The following is a 15,115-nucleotide window of genomic DNA, read 5'->3' as shown; positions in this document are numbered from 1 at the left end:
TGAATATTAACAAACTTTGTCTCTTAATTTTTTTGTATTGTGATTAAAATGCAAAAACCTTTCACAATAAATGTGTGGATTATATTTGCCAAAATGTGCCGCACTACACCCCCCATACATCAAAATTACCCGTTTTTTAAAGTTGCAGTGCAAATTTACCATTAGAATATATTTTTTAATAAGCACATATCAATCTGGTTAAAACTCTCCCATACCCACACAGTCCCACCATTTACTGAGGTACAAAGGAGTCAGTAAAAAGCTCCTATGACTTTTTGTTGTATTCTTCTTAAGAGCTTCCTCTGTAGTTTATTCATTGTAAAAAATCACATCAGCCATACAATATATAAATGCATTCAGGTTAAGCTGCTTTGCATCAGTAGATTTTTTTATTCTGTTTCATTGAATTCATGTTGAACAAAGGTTTGCTCCTGGTAAGAGCTTCACATTATATTACATATGAAAAAGCTTTTAAAGAATTGAATAATGCTCATACATAGGTTCAACAGATGAAACATAAACAGTTTACTCAGGAGTTATATTATTCTTGAGGGTCACTATTCTACATATTAGTTGGTATATAATAAGGATATAATTCTACCAAGAGGATTTACTCTCCTCTTAAGATAAGGTACAGTTTGCCGTATCAAACCCAGGGCAGATCCACTTGTTGCTGAACTGTTTGTATCCTTCAGCATCAATCAGGCCACTCCCTGAACAGAGATAAGGTATTGTTAAACTTTATTGTTACTATTGTTATAATGGAGATTACAATGTGTGAATGAATTTAAGAATACATTGTAACCTTGGTTCTGAGTGAAGAGACTAGTCTCCAACTCGTACATATGGGTTATGTAACATACAGAGAGAGAGTATTTACCGTCCATCAGGTTCTGGAGGCTGCAGTAGTTTGTGTTATTGTCAGCAGGGTCTTTGGAAACCGCGGACACAGCATCACCCTGCTCATTATAGAAACATCACGAGACGCAGATTTTTCACAAAACACAAAAGAGGGAAACAGAGTGTGAAAAAAAACCCTCAGTGATCAAAGCTGCTTAAACTTATTTCCCTCTTTGATTTTCCCCGAACACGCTCTGAGGTCAGGAGAATAACATTTCTCACACGCTGTCCCTCTGCTTGTTTCAACCTTTCATTGAACTTTTTTTATACTTACATTTGACTTAAATATTCAAACCCAGCCTTTGAAATTTACATTATTGCTGCATTAAATCAAATAGACTCACAGATGACTGAAAAGGTCTTTGGTCCTGAGGGAAACTGTGGGAGCAGCAGATAAAATTGTTCTGCTGTATCACTGAAAAAATATATATATACTTACACTCATCTTGCAAACAGTGGACTGCTCCAGAAGGAACTGAAGGTCGTTGACTTTCTTTGTTTTTGGAGACATGTGCGTGGCTTTGATCAGGTACGGAGCTGTCGACACAAGCTGCCGGGACAAGTCACAGTCAGACACAGACATTATGCGCATCGTGAGCAACTGTGGCCTCTGGCAGGTGGTAATAGTTGGAATAGTTCAACACTAAGACAAAGTTATTTTCCAATATCGCACAAATCCTTATTACTGTAGTAAATTGGAAAAATCCTGTGTCAGCGAGACCACGAGCAGATCAATAATTTAAAACAAGATAATGGAAAATAATGAATCGCAATAACAACCATTTTACTGTGTATTACTTATATACAATGAGGTACATGAACTATGTATCAGACATCAGACATCAATCTCCACTCTTACATATTCATAACCTAGTTTCCACATTTTTTTAATCCTCATTTAAATCACTGCTGAGATAACAGATATTATAATAACTATTTCATGAATTATTTATTCAAATCCAACAGCTGACAGATGTTTTTCACCTCATACGAGCACCTCTCCCCTGCAGATAGACAGCTCGGCCTGCTCTGCCAGGCCTTGATCTGGCTCACCAGCTTCTCATTAACTTCACTGCATGAAATGCCAAACAACCTGTTGAAAAGAGCAGTCAAATTTGTTAAAGCTCACTTGAAAGGCTCATGTAGTATTTATGAGAAGTGTGCAGAGTATTGATTTGAACGTTCGTCCGCACGAGATGTGACCAACGGCAGTCTTGTGAGCACAGACCGATGATAACAAGCATGAGAAGTGAACTTGGAATGCACAGAACGATGAATTCCTAAGCACCTTGACCAATGCACTGTGACAGCAGTGGATTTCATGCAACCCAACAAGCTTTATAAAGCATTATCTATGCATAAGTGTTTACATGGTGAGGCCTCTGGGTGGTTAGATGGTATCTGTGTTTGCAGGATCTTCTCCTGTCTGCATGGGATTTCTCTGGCTTCTTCCCACAGTCCAAAGACATACAGATTGGGGTTAGGTTATTTAGAGACTCTAAATTGCGTATAGGTGTGAAGGTGAGAGTGGATGTTTGTTTGTCTCTGTATGTTGGCCCTGTAGTACACTGGCGAACTGTCCAGGGTGAACCCCACCTCTCACCCAATGTCAGCTGGGATTGGCTCCAGTTCCCCCCACAACTATAAATGATAAGCGGTATAGATAACATATGGATGAATGGATGGATGTTGGAAAATTACACAAGTCACTGACAAATTTCCTGCAGTGCCCACTGTGCACTTCATATAAACAGTTTGATTCAACACAGGTTAATTCAATCTATAAATTATATATCTCTATCATGATATATATAACTATAACTATAACTTTGACTATGCAGACAATTCCCCCCCCAAAAAAATAAAAAAATAAAACACTTTACCATTTGACTTTGCACTGTGCGGTTTCCTCTGCCAGGGGCATGGTGACGGTGGCCCCCAGAACGAGAGCTGAGGCGATAAACAGGAATCTCAGGTCCATACTGAGGACGAGTGGATCAGGTGGTTCAGTATGTGGTCGAGTGCGTGGTCGTCTTCTGAATGTCAACTCGATCGGGAGCGACGGCTTAAAGAGGAAAGTGCACGGGTCATGTGGACAACTGGAGAAGAGGACAGTACAACATTGATTAACACGGATCACTACATGGGAAAAAACAAGACTCCAGGAAACTGGCCAAAGATTGTCGATAGAGCACGTGCAGAAATGTATAATCACAAACATTTAGGGACTATTCCCTTGGTTGTGTATTCCAGAGTGTAATCAATTTTTTTAGATCAACTTGATAACCTCTGTCTTCTGCCCCTGGAATATAATCGAGATAGACTTCAATATCAGCAGTTTCCAGAGGGGCCATTTGTAGAAAGTAGGCCCCATTAAACAGCTTCCATTAAGGAACGTAGTAAGAGTGAACGACAACAGTAAAGTTGTGGATGTAGAACCAAAACAATAAAGCCACTAGAATCAGGGTCACAATCAGGGTTCATTATCATCATGCATGGTGATAACATATTATAAGCTTCTTTCTTTGCTTGAATTGGATTTATATACCTATTTTCTTTGTGTCAGGTTCGTGGGGTTGATGTCCAGCAGGTTTCCCTGGTCATTAACTATGACCTTCCTACAAACAGAGAGAACTACATTCATAAGTAAGACAGGATCATATACTCAATCATATACTTTTCGAGGGGGAAAAACTTCACAATGTCAAAACCTTGGATCTGAATTTTGATGTGTGTTACAAGCGAGGGGACTTCTATGGTGTCTTAATAAACTGAAATTGCTTTAAGTAAACATCCTTTATCATGGTGTACATGTTTGATTCACTGTTTAAAATGGTGTCTTCAAGTATCTGCCGGAATTTGTAAGCCACCTTTTAGCATGGTAGTGTTGAGGGGGGAAGAGTTGGTGAAAAGATTTGACTCGCAGCACCACCTACTGGCAAGCCAGCATAAAATTTCACTAAGCTTGATACAGTAAAACAGTAAAACCTATGGAGAAATACTGAGCCTGCAAACACATATTTTAGTTAGCAATTTATTTTTTACAAAATAAAAACATTCTCACAGACTTGATTTTGAAAGACCAATTCTTTAATTTATATTTTAGCTTTTTGAGCTGTAAATTACAGTCTCTGTGATAAGATAAACATCTTCTGGCTGCAGTTATATGTTTAGTGCAAGGTAATCTGTGTGCTTTAAATTTTCTTATTCTCAGCAAGAAAGCATGTAAGTAATCTGTTTCCATAAAATACCACCCAAACTAATCTAATCTCACCTGAATGTTTCCAGGTAAATTCTGCAGGTGTATCTTATTGAAACTGAGACTTTGGATGTGATGTGTGGTCATTTGGATCCTGGACTATGAGTGTATGTTTCCGTTTGCACTTTAGTTTTTATTTATCAGACTTTTCATGACTTAATAATGTTTCCTGTAGCAACCCCATGACGTGGGGGCTGTAAATATTCAAAAAGACTTGTGCAAACGTAAAAAATGCTGTGGTTAAGAGGTCGCGCTGTGGGGTAGGGTATTTACTGCATAAACCTAATCCTACAGAATTTGTAATATATATAATTTGATGGAGTCATACTGTTGTGATGCTGCAGGCTACCAGGGATGTAGGATGGCTGATATGTTCCCATGTCCCACAAGCCATGTCCTCTCTTTCTTCACTCTCACTCTTCCTGCTCTCAGTATCCACATCCTATCACAATTGCAATTGATGTGAGATTAATCATATTAATATTATATCACTTCCAAATAAGAAATATTACTATAATTATTATGCATTATTACTTATACCTGTGTTGCTTTTAGTACTATAGCTGTGACGTCTATATTTACAGGTCCAAGGTACATGTTGGGGCAGGACAACACATTGTCGCACCACATTAATATTCCATAGTTTCTATTATGTTTAACACGGGACGTGTATACACTTGAAGAGCACTAAGGAAAACAACTTTAATGGAATTCATTCATTTGTCTTTGTCAGTGTGTCGTCTCACGACCCTGTCATCAGTTCTCCTCCATCAGTTCCCTGCTCTCGTGAGTTTCTAGTGTCTGCTAGTGTTTTCCTTGTTTTTGCTGTTAGCCTTTCTTGAGTTTATGCATTTTTGGATTTAGTTTTTTCTCTGTAAGAACTTTGCTTTTCATTAAATGACACCTTTTATTTTATTAGCTTTTTGCTCTGCATTTTTGGGTCCACCTGCTTCAACAAAACCTGACAGTTTGATCATCATGGTGGTAATTACATGGTACCAATTAAGGAGCCACAGTTGTCCGTGCTTGAATATATGAGTTATATGAGTTTGAGGTACAGCTCACATGCAGCCAACCACACCAGAAAGGATGATAGAGAAGAAAAAGTAACATCATGATTTTATAATCTTCTCAAGAATAGAGACCGTCTCAAACTACAATATTCCAAACCACATTTATTTCATTCATCGAACAAACAAAACTATTTAAATGCAAACACAAAATCTCAAATCCTGAATGAAAAGGAGCAGAAAGATGTGTCAGATAGTACTGACACATTATATGTCATCTATAAAATAAATTCCCTTTATGTAACAAAACAACCCTGATTATACATGACCAAGCATGCGACCCTGATTTGTCAACAACCAGAAGTGACAGTTAGTGTGTGATTCCTTCCCCCTGACTGTGACATGACAGGCAAACAGCCAGTATAAACCATCCTGAAAGACGTTATCATGAAGTTCTCAGAAAAAGATGTGAGGGAACACAAATGTCTGAGTCACTTGCTCAGGACCTTTTCCAAAACTTTTCCAACCGGTCCGTCAATGACATGTCTGCAAAATGAGAGACGATGTAAAATACAGCAGGAGAATGTCCCGAAAAATCACAGGCATGGTGATAGCATTTCTAACACTGGATTGACACCAAACTGATAAAAAGAATACAAATATCACAGGCTAAAAAGAGGTGTCATACATGTAGAAGACGCCAACGAAGGTGTAAACTTGGAAGTAAAGCAAGACTCGAGAGCTTTTACTAATGAGAGCTGTAAGGGAAACCTACTTAATAACGATTTAGTTTATGCATTACATTTGGCTAGTTTGTGTACCTCGGGTACTCAGATACTTTAATTCACGTACTTTCCCTCATGTCAGCCATCTGTGTCCTCTCAGCCTCTGCTGCTTTCCACAGCACTCTAACAATATGTTGTACCATTACACATGCAGCCAATTTAAAGGTTCAGTCTGTAACATTTAGGTGAAAGGGATCTATATACACCAAGAAGACCAAAGAGCTCATTGTGGACTTCAGGAAGAAAGGTGGCACACACACCCCCATCCATATCAACGGGACGGAGGTTGAGTGTGTCGTCAGCTTCAAGTTCCTGGGTGTCCACATCTCTGAGGACCTCTCTTGGACCCTCAACACCTCAACCCTGGTCAAGAAGGCACACCAGCGTCTCTTCTTCCTGAGGAGACTGAAGAAGGCCCATCTGTCTCCTCAGATTCTGGTAAATTTCTACCGCTGCACCATCGAGAGCATCCTCACCAACTGCATCTCAGTGTGGTATGGCAGCTGCTCTGTTGTGGACCGGAAAACAATGCAGAGGGTGGTGAAAACTGCCCAACGCATCACCGGTTCCTCACTCCCCACCATTGAGGCTGTCCAGAGCAAGAGATGTCTGCGGAGGGCGCGCAGCATCGTCAAGGACAGCTCACACCCCAGCCACAGACTGTTTGCCCTCCTCCCCTCTGGGAGGCGCTACAGGGTCCTCCGTTCCCGGACCAGCAGGTTCAGGAACAGCTTCTTCCCTGCGGCTGTCACCCTGCTGAACTCTGCACCACGGTGATAACCCTAACCCTAAAATGGAGCCAATATATTTAAATACTTTAATCATGTTTTTTTACAGTTGCCCAGACAACAACATTTTTATGACAACTGAAGATTACCACAGTTTCTCTTTCATGTTCGAAGGGAAGGGTGAGGTGAGGGGGTATTCAGCTGCAGCATGCAACTTTGCCACTAGATGTCACTAAATTCCTCACACTGAACCTTTAAATATGAATAATGTTTTATCAAACATTTTATCAAACATAGCATCAATAGGCATTTTTTATATCACTCATATCATTGTCCCTACTTGTGTGATTAATATATTATTAAATGATTATTACTACAATCACTGTTACTGTTACAATAATTTTAACCTTCCACCCAACAAATGAATCATACACTGATTGATTGGAGACTGATACTTGCCCCTTAAATCATGCTGCTATTTAACTTCTACTGTAACTCCCTCCATTGATCTGGATTTTGACTGTTGGAATGGGCGTGTGTAGGTTCCATCTCATATGGCCTCTTTTCATTGACTATGTAGACTTGTCTCTCTGTTTGGACTAGACTACCGTTTGGCCTTCTCCATGTAGAAGGCCTTCTCCCAAGTCTTTGGAGGCCTCATGTAAGTCCGTATGTTTGGGTTTGTTGAAAGTGCATGTCTTAGATGTACTTGTCTCCCCTGGTGCCCTTAACATGTCATCTGCTGGAGTGGTCACCATTTTCACTCTCTATGGGGAAAGAGCCAGTATCAATCCATAATAACAGCACAACAAACTGAAATAGGTGTAATATCCCAGTATGTTTGACATCTGTGATCTTTAGAGTACCTGTCTTAGTGTTCCTGGAGTTACAGCCAGACTGTAGAGACACCACAGCGGCACCATGAGGACTGAAGAGGCTGCAAGAAGTAGCCCAAGGACATGGCCCCACCATGGGTAGTGGTAGGTGTTGTTGTATGTCAGAGGGGTGAATTTGATCAGAGAGAAAAGCAAGACGCTCTATGAAGAGAGAAACATAACTGGTTTACTAAACTGAAAACTCATTTTTATTTTCTCAGTCAAGTATATTTAGACAATAAAGGTAGTTTCCTTTATCTACTTACAGCCGACAAACATGGTGTGATGAACTTCCAACAATATTTCATGTAAAGTGAAGGTCTGTAGCCAATCATGTCCCTGATGTTATTGTAATAACGATCAGCACCTTGGAGACAGACATTTATCAGATAATCAATATTAGATGGTAAGGAGAGTGAAAACAGAACATGTCCAGCCCAAAACAAAACTTTAGAGTTGAGAATGAGTTTTATTTAAATGTACGGGGGCAGTAATAGTTTTGGATATTGACTCTGCTACCTGTTTTTATTTTAGTTAGTAAGTCACAATTATAATCATTATTATAATTATGACTCTGTTGTTACCCAGCTGGCATTGTGGTCTTGTTGCTCTGGGTTGGTATTCCCCCAGTAGTATTGTAAACAATTACATTATGGTTTTAACATTGAGAGAAGTTTGGGATTTAAACTTATGTGTGGTGTTTTCGATGGTGCTGCGTGGAATCATCCCCTTGAACATGATTGTTGAGAGAGAAATACACTTTTCTATTTGTTTCAAGATGTTTAGTCCTCAGTGCGCCATACTGATGTCAAGGCCACATGTGACGTCTCCACCTGCTGGTGGTACTGGTACTGTACTGGTGCGAAGTGGAATTGTCCTTCTGTATTTTGTGATAGGATTATATAGTAGCTATTTGTATTTGAATAACAAAGTAACTCACCATAAACCCATCCTATACAAATGGTCTCCAAAGTGGCAATAAGTAAGAATGGGATACCAGTACAGGCGTAGTAGTCAAAAAGCTGAAATACATAGAGTCCTCCCTGTGGTCCATTAGAACAAAGAGAGAGAGAAAATAATTATAACAGAGAAAAGTAAAGTTGTACAGAAATTGGTCAACTGTAGGTAAAGCAGGAGACAAGACTTTGCACCTATTATTTATTATTATTGTGACCCTTTATTAACTCCTTATACTGAGAGGACTCGAACAGTCGAACAGCAGAACACACAGATAGAGACAGAGAGGTTATTTTTTTAACATCTGAAATGGCAGAGACACAAAACCACACCGACCTCAGTGACCATGCAGAGACCGATGAGTAAGGACATGCCACAGATGACCAGCAGGAGTAGTTTACGTCGATGACCAGTTAAAAAGAAGGACGGATACATATCTGATATGGATGTTACCAGACATTCCAGATACACAAACTGTGGGTAAAAAGGGACATAGATTAAAGCTCTATTTAGTGACATTAACACAGACTATGACTGTGATGTCAGAGAAATGCATTGAGAAGGAGAGCAGTGCTACATTTGACACTCAACTCATGCAGCAACAGCTCTCCACAGCCTTCAGCTGCTTGTCTTAAGTGTTTTTTGTTTGATTTTACTTCATCCTGAACTCCTTTACAGCATTTTCACAGATGAAAGTTTAGACCAAGGTCCGAACAAAGTCTTTAATGTTTACATTTTATAGGTTTAGATATAATTTCACATTACAATTGAGGGAGCGCAGCAAAAACATTTATATGAGATACAGTACTTACTCCTGTCGTCATCATTTGCGATTGATTGGTCTATAGATGAATGTGTGTGTGATGTCGGTGCATTTTTAATGCAGCTATTAAATTTGCTAACTTTTTTGAATAAAATGCATCCGTTGCCTTGGTAACATCAATATGGTTTGACTGCCACATACCAAACATATCATTCAAACATTATATCGTCAGAGGGGAAACCTGCAAGCAATCCTGTGAGCCTAGGAAACCCTGTTTCTGGAGAAACCAGAAAGAGTTTCACTTCTGTTTCTTCTTCTATTGTTTGATGCTGTCTTAACTTCCTGAAATTGGTCCAAAAATCCAAACTATCAAAAATGTGTTTTCACACTGCAAATAAACTGAACCATGGTTCAATTTGATCAAGACCAAGACTGCCTCCTCTGGTTGGAAAACGTTTTGGTCCATTAGTCTGGACCTTGGTTTCAGGGCACCTTTCACACCTGTTACTTCTTGTCGTCATCACCTAGTTCGGCTATATCTACCTATATTTCACATTGTCTGGTTTGCAGTCATTCTGATGTTGGTTCGTTACATATTTGGCTATTGTATTAACCAACTTTTTTGAATAAAGGGGTGAATGGTGAAAATGAATGAAGTAGTTCTTTTTGTTGAAATTAACATCCTTGTCACCCAAATATCTTTGGAGACGAAGACTGGAAGCAATCCTGGGAGCTGCCTTCTGCTTCTCTTTCTTCTTCTATTGTTTCATGCTGTTTCAACATCATGCAATTAGTCTGAAAGTTGGAACTATACAAAATAGGGTTTAACTGAATCCAGTTCAGTTTGATTCGGAGTGAGACCATCTCTTTTGATGAGACCAAGTCTTGGTCTGTTGGTGTGTCCTACCTGACTATCCACTCCAAGGAAGACAATCATAAGAAAGAAACAGGCAGCCCAGAGTTGGGGTAATGGCATCATTGCAACTGCTCGAGGATAGGCAATGAATGCCAGGCCGGGACCTGCAAGTGGCACAAAGGACAAGGTAGACCACAAAATATGTCCAATCATTAATAAATTAATTCATTAATTAATTAGAGCTTGAAAAAAGTAATACCTGATTCAGCCACTGTTGCGATGTCAACACCCAACTCATAGGACATGAAGCCAAGGACGGAGAATATTGCAAAGCCAGCAACAAGGCTGGTTGCACTGTTCAGTAAGCACAGGGCAAATGCATCCCTGTAGAATCAATAGATACGTTTCTTGAGTCATAGAAAATAACAAAAAAAAATTAAACAGAGGAGAGAAATATTTTTTCCTTACTTGTAGCAGTTGTTGTTGTATTTGTTGTAACTTCCCAAAGATGTCAAACAGCCAGTGCCCACAGCATAAGAAAATAATACCTGGCTGGCAGCATCCATCCACACCTTCACATCATGAAAAACTTCTTAGTGTGTCCTTTCTTTATATTTTATTTTATATACTTTTTCATTTGATCATTTATGTTTGAAAATGCAATGGCTCATCCGATAAAAACGCAGAGTTTAAGTTTGGTTCAGCAGTTCAATGATTAATGTAAAACTAATTTGTTTAAGCTTTAAAATCAATCTCATGTTTGACCAGTAGAGTCGATAAATCTGTCTCATTCAGCCTCCTTGTTGAGAAGGGTGGCAGTAAGTCTTGGAACCATTTAGCAAAGTTTGGTATTTTTAAATATTAGGTAAACTAGTGATGCGGACTGTTTTTATATTTGCTCCCATTTTTGTTTTACCTGAGGATTAGCCAGATGTGTCAGATCAGGAGAAAGGTAAAATCGAATACCATCTATAGCTCCTGGCAAAGTCAGACCACGGATCAACAACACAATCATCATCAGATAAGGAAATGTGGCTGTGAAGTAGACGACCTGAGAGAGGAGGAGTGATAAAGATACAGTGAGTATACAAAATACTAACACTACAGCATAATACATTAAAAATAGAACTTTGTTAAGCTCTCAGAGTTCTTTAAGCTATTGTCGGTTTCAGACAGGACTTGTTTTAGTTCCTTAGAGTTGTCAGAGATAATTGTTTGGAAGTTCACCTTTCCTGAAGACTTGACTCCTTTCCAGACACAGAAGTAACAAACAATCCAGCTCAGCAGAAGACATCCAGCCAGGTCCCAGCGGACACTACCCATCTCTTCAATTCCTCCTGACAAACCCAGGACTCTTCTCCTGAATATAATGTATGTTTAGACACAATTTCCTGTAAAATGAATCTTCTGTTTCAATATGAATGAGAGTTTTAGTGAATACGCACTGCCAGAATTCCCCAAATGGAGATGTTGCATTTGGAGATTTGGAATTATTTGATGAATGATTGACGAGAAAATCCACACATTCCCCTTGTAATAGAAAAGAGTAAGATGTTAAATTTACATTTTGTGGTCCAGTGAATTTAATTATTGAATATCTTTGTGAGAAATGTCTTAAACAACTGTTTCCCTGTCTTTTTCTTAAATACATATTTAGGGCCCGAGCACCTCCGGTAATGTGACGTCACGTCACATCACATTACGTTACGTTACGTTACTGACGTCAGTAACGTAACGTGTGATGTAAAGTAACGTAATGCTAACAATTGAAAGTGGGATTCATTTGTTTTTTGATCTGTTAATTACCAGACTGAACTTTTAAACTCTCAACATATAAGTAATTAACACAGTGATAATATGTCGTAGAGTTGGTTGCGTATGTTCACCTGTATTCCAGGTGTTGTTACAACTGGCCCAGGGGAGCTCAGAGTTGAAGGAGGAGAAGAGGTAGAAGACTCCCCAAGCCAAGATGACGATGTAATACATCACAGTGTAAAGCATAAGTACTTGACCGCCATAGCCTAAACCTAAATACACATGTCATCAAATTGGAACATAAGATACAACAATACAATTTTTAATTTTATATCAACTCTTCTGTATTAAATGTTTAACTGAACTCACAGTACCTTCAAGTATAGGGCATATTTTCCTCCAACATGTGATTGAACCCTGACCAGTTAGCTGCCCCAGAGACAACTCCAGAAAGAAGATGGGGATTCCACATGTGACCAGGAACAAAACATAAGGAATCAGGAAAACCCCTAAAGGAAATGTTTAGGTTATTTTTTGGGTTGACAAAAACCACAACTGTTATGAATAAAAACAACATTATAGCAAGTGTTACTGATGGTTGCAGCAGATTGAACTAAGTATCCTGTCTTCCCCAAATTTCCCTTTCACAGATTAGACTTTTGAGAATTGTTATCTTACCACCTCCATTTTTGAAGCACAGATATGGGAATCTCCAAACATTTCCCAGGCCAATGATTTCACCAACTACTGCCAAAAAGAACTCCGTCTTGTTGGCCCACTGGCCTCTCTCATTACACTTTGATGTGGGATGATTTGGAATACTGTCATCTTTCATCAGCTCCTTCACTGGATTCGCTGCTGGCTCCATTTGGACAGGGCAACTGTTGTGGGATGTTACATTGGAACAAAAACAGTGTGAGTTTTAAGATACTTTATTTAGTTTTAGATACCTCTTTACTATTCACAGTACAAAACACCAACTTTTTAGAGACTGGGGATACAGAATGAAATTATTATTTTTTTGGCAATGCATGATGAAACATAATTAATAATTTTTGCCTTTAGCCGCGAACCAACTCTACTATATGTTCCAGGCTCCTTCAAATGCTATAGAGGAATGTGTGCTTCAATCCCTGAGCAACAAAAGCTCCAATTGGTGGATCCCTCTTGAGCCAACCTATCGCAGAACTCATTGTGAACCAGTAATAAGGCTAACGAGTTAGCTATGTGGGCGGTCAAGCTGCATTAAGTGCAGCAGCTCAAAGTAGCCTAGTAGCCCCTCAATTGGCAGACAGACAAATGGCTGCTGTTGGGTGCTGGACATTCAGAGAAAAGCTGGAAAAGATGAGAATGGTGAGAGTCAACTAAAAACAAATAACAGCTACAGGGTGTAAAACCAAACCAATGATCTGAAAGACACAGCCAACGCAGCTAAATCCTTAGCAGTCCAAACTGAGATGAGGTTAAATTACTGCTTCCGCAGTTTGTCTACCACATCCATGATGACCTCTTGAGACTTGAGATGCAGTGACATCAGTAGTTTAGAAAGACTGCTGTCCATCCCGTTTGTGTTTCACCACTGTAAGAGTGTCTCCCACTTAGTAAATTGGCAGAACTGGGCACAATCAAATTGTCTGAGATGACCCTGTCAGGTCCACTATATCAAGCAAATTGAGCTCTTCATCTTTTTGTCATTGGCTTTGTGGCAGAATATCAATCTCCCATAAATCCCCCTGCTGATGGCCTGGTCCTGTGGTTGTAGACCGCGGGATTTATTTGGAGCTGGCTGATGGTCAATCTTATCGTCTTCCTCAAACTCAATGTCAGACTCTGAATTTACAGAAATGTGATCCTCATATTCTGAAAACTCTTCCTCTTCATCATCTTTCAAGGCTTCTCTCTCTCTTCAAAAATTGTTTCTAAGGCCCTCTGAACAGAGAATATGTTCACCACCTTGATCCATTATTGTATCCCACCCCCAATTTGCAGCTCGGATAGAGCGGGAGGAAATATAGAATGGTTTCCCAAGACACAGGGATAAAATGTGCGGGAATGTAGGAGCAAAGATATGTATGCTTGAAATGTAGCAATGCTGCAACCTTGTGGAGGAATAACAGGCGCAGGAAGCCAAAAAATCATGCACACACATGCGCACCCGAACAATATGTAATATGAATGTGTTGGGGGGTGTAAAGTGTGCAGTAATTGAAAATATGTTATTTTTCTATGTTCTTCACAGAAAATGGTTGAAAAAATCAGTTTTCTTTTAGAAAACATTCAAAATGGGTCCCACAGACCCAAACGCCACACAAGGGTTAAAAACGTTCCTCATAAACTCTTGAGCGAATCAAACAAATACAAAGTAAACTTCAAGTAATGGACAAATCCTAATAACTCCAAAATAAGTGTTGGTGTTAAAGGGTAAAAGGGAGCGCAGGTCAGTGGGGGAGTAGTGAGGGAGGTAATCATTTTGCACTCACTGAAACTCTGCCGTATACTACCATAAACTACCATGTGCCATATACACTCACTCTCAGTACACGCAGCCTGATAGTTAAACATTTCACATGGAATGTTTATGAAAGAACAGTGTCAGGGAGTTTTCACCATCATATTTCCTTTCATCAGAAATAGTAACATTAATATTAATGATAATGTGTAGGTGTTGTGTTTTCTGTTCAATGGCAAAACTATTATGGAATTGTGATGGAAATCTGAAAATACAAGAGGCTGGAACACCAAATTTGTCTATGGGTATTTCAATAGGGGCTTTCTGCAGAAAGGATCAACACGGAGAGTCACAGGGATATCAGAGTGAAGTCAAATGCAAGGATCTTATATAGGAGAACTAAGGCTGTTTGTCTGAGCCAGTTCAAACTGGTTCTGTAGGCGCAGTTTGAGACAGGATTTAAGACACAGGAATAAATGATTTGCGTTCGTTTCCATTAGGTTCTTGGACAGTCAATAAGTAATAGAAAGGTCATACAGGTTTCAGGTCACAAACACTTCAGGTCATAAAAGTCTTAGACAGTTATGCAATAACTTACTCTTCAACTACAAAATAGCTTTCCCTGCTATAACAAGTCAAAATGTCTTCGGTGAGAAAGGTCACTATCTTCATGATATGACGTCTCTGTTGAACAAAAAGTTACTAACTGATTTAACATCCATCACTGAGGTGCTTGGCGAGTTCAGACCTGTTTCCTCTTATGCATACAGGCTTCACT

General features: G+C 39.4%; 2 protein-coding genes across 3 annotated transcripts; both read right to left on the bottom strand.

Moving 5' to 3' along the window:
• Nucleotides 1-392: 392 nt before the first annotated feature.
• On the bottom strand, nt 393-3,539 carry wu:fc46h12 (uncharacterized protein LOC568958 homolog). The gene is made up of 6 exons (XM_034614786.1): nt 3,449-3,539; nt 2,784-2,999; nt 1,885-1,993; nt 1,340-1,450; nt 881-959; nt 393-713 (listed from the first exon to the last, which is right to left on the bottom strand). Exons 2-6 carry the CDS (start codon nt 2,879-2,881, stop codon nt 622-624), a joined length of 489 nt encoding a protein of 162 aa, XP_034470677.1. The 5' UTR covers nt 2,882-2,999; nt 3,449-3,539; the 3' UTR covers nt 393-621.
• A 3,464-nt stretch (nt 3,540-7,003) lies between these two features.
• Nucleotides 7,004-13,371, bottom strand: LOC117778890 (sodium- and chloride-dependent GABA transporter 2-like). Of its 2 annotated transcripts, XM_034614770.1 has the most exons (15): nt 12,962-13,371; nt 12,567-12,769; nt 12,263-12,397; nt 12,020-12,160; nt 11,579-11,663; nt 11,361-11,493; nt 11,050-11,184; nt 10,602-10,705; nt 10,393-10,517; nt 10,185-10,297; nt 8,851-8,988; nt 8,498-8,600; nt 7,824-7,924; nt 7,549-7,719; nt 7,004-7,449 (listed from the first exon to the last, which is right to left on the bottom strand). In XM_034614770.1, exons 2-15 carry the CDS (start codon nt 12,754-12,756, stop codon nt 7,282-7,284), a joined length of 1,842 nt encoding a protein of 613 aa, XP_034470661.1. In that variant the 5' UTR covers nt 12,757-12,769; nt 12,962-13,371; the 3' UTR covers nt 7,004-7,281. The 2 variants fall into 2 exon arrangements, with proteins under 2 accessions (XP_034470661.1, XP_034470662.1); XM_034614771.1 differs by having other exon boundaries at nt 12,567-13,371.
• Nucleotides 13,372-15,115: the final 1,744 nt, after the last annotated feature.

The sequence above is a fragment of the Hippoglossus hippoglossus genome, chromosome 17, assembly GCF_009819705.1.
Source record: "Hippoglossus hippoglossus isolate fHipHip1 chromosome 17, fHipHip1.pri, whole genome shotgun sequence".
Classification (NCBI taxonomy): Eukaryota; Metazoa; Chordata; class Actinopteri; order Pleuronectiformes; family Pleuronectidae; genus Hippoglossus; species Hippoglossus hippoglossus.
This window is presented reverse-complemented; position numbering and strand designations above follow the sequence as displayed.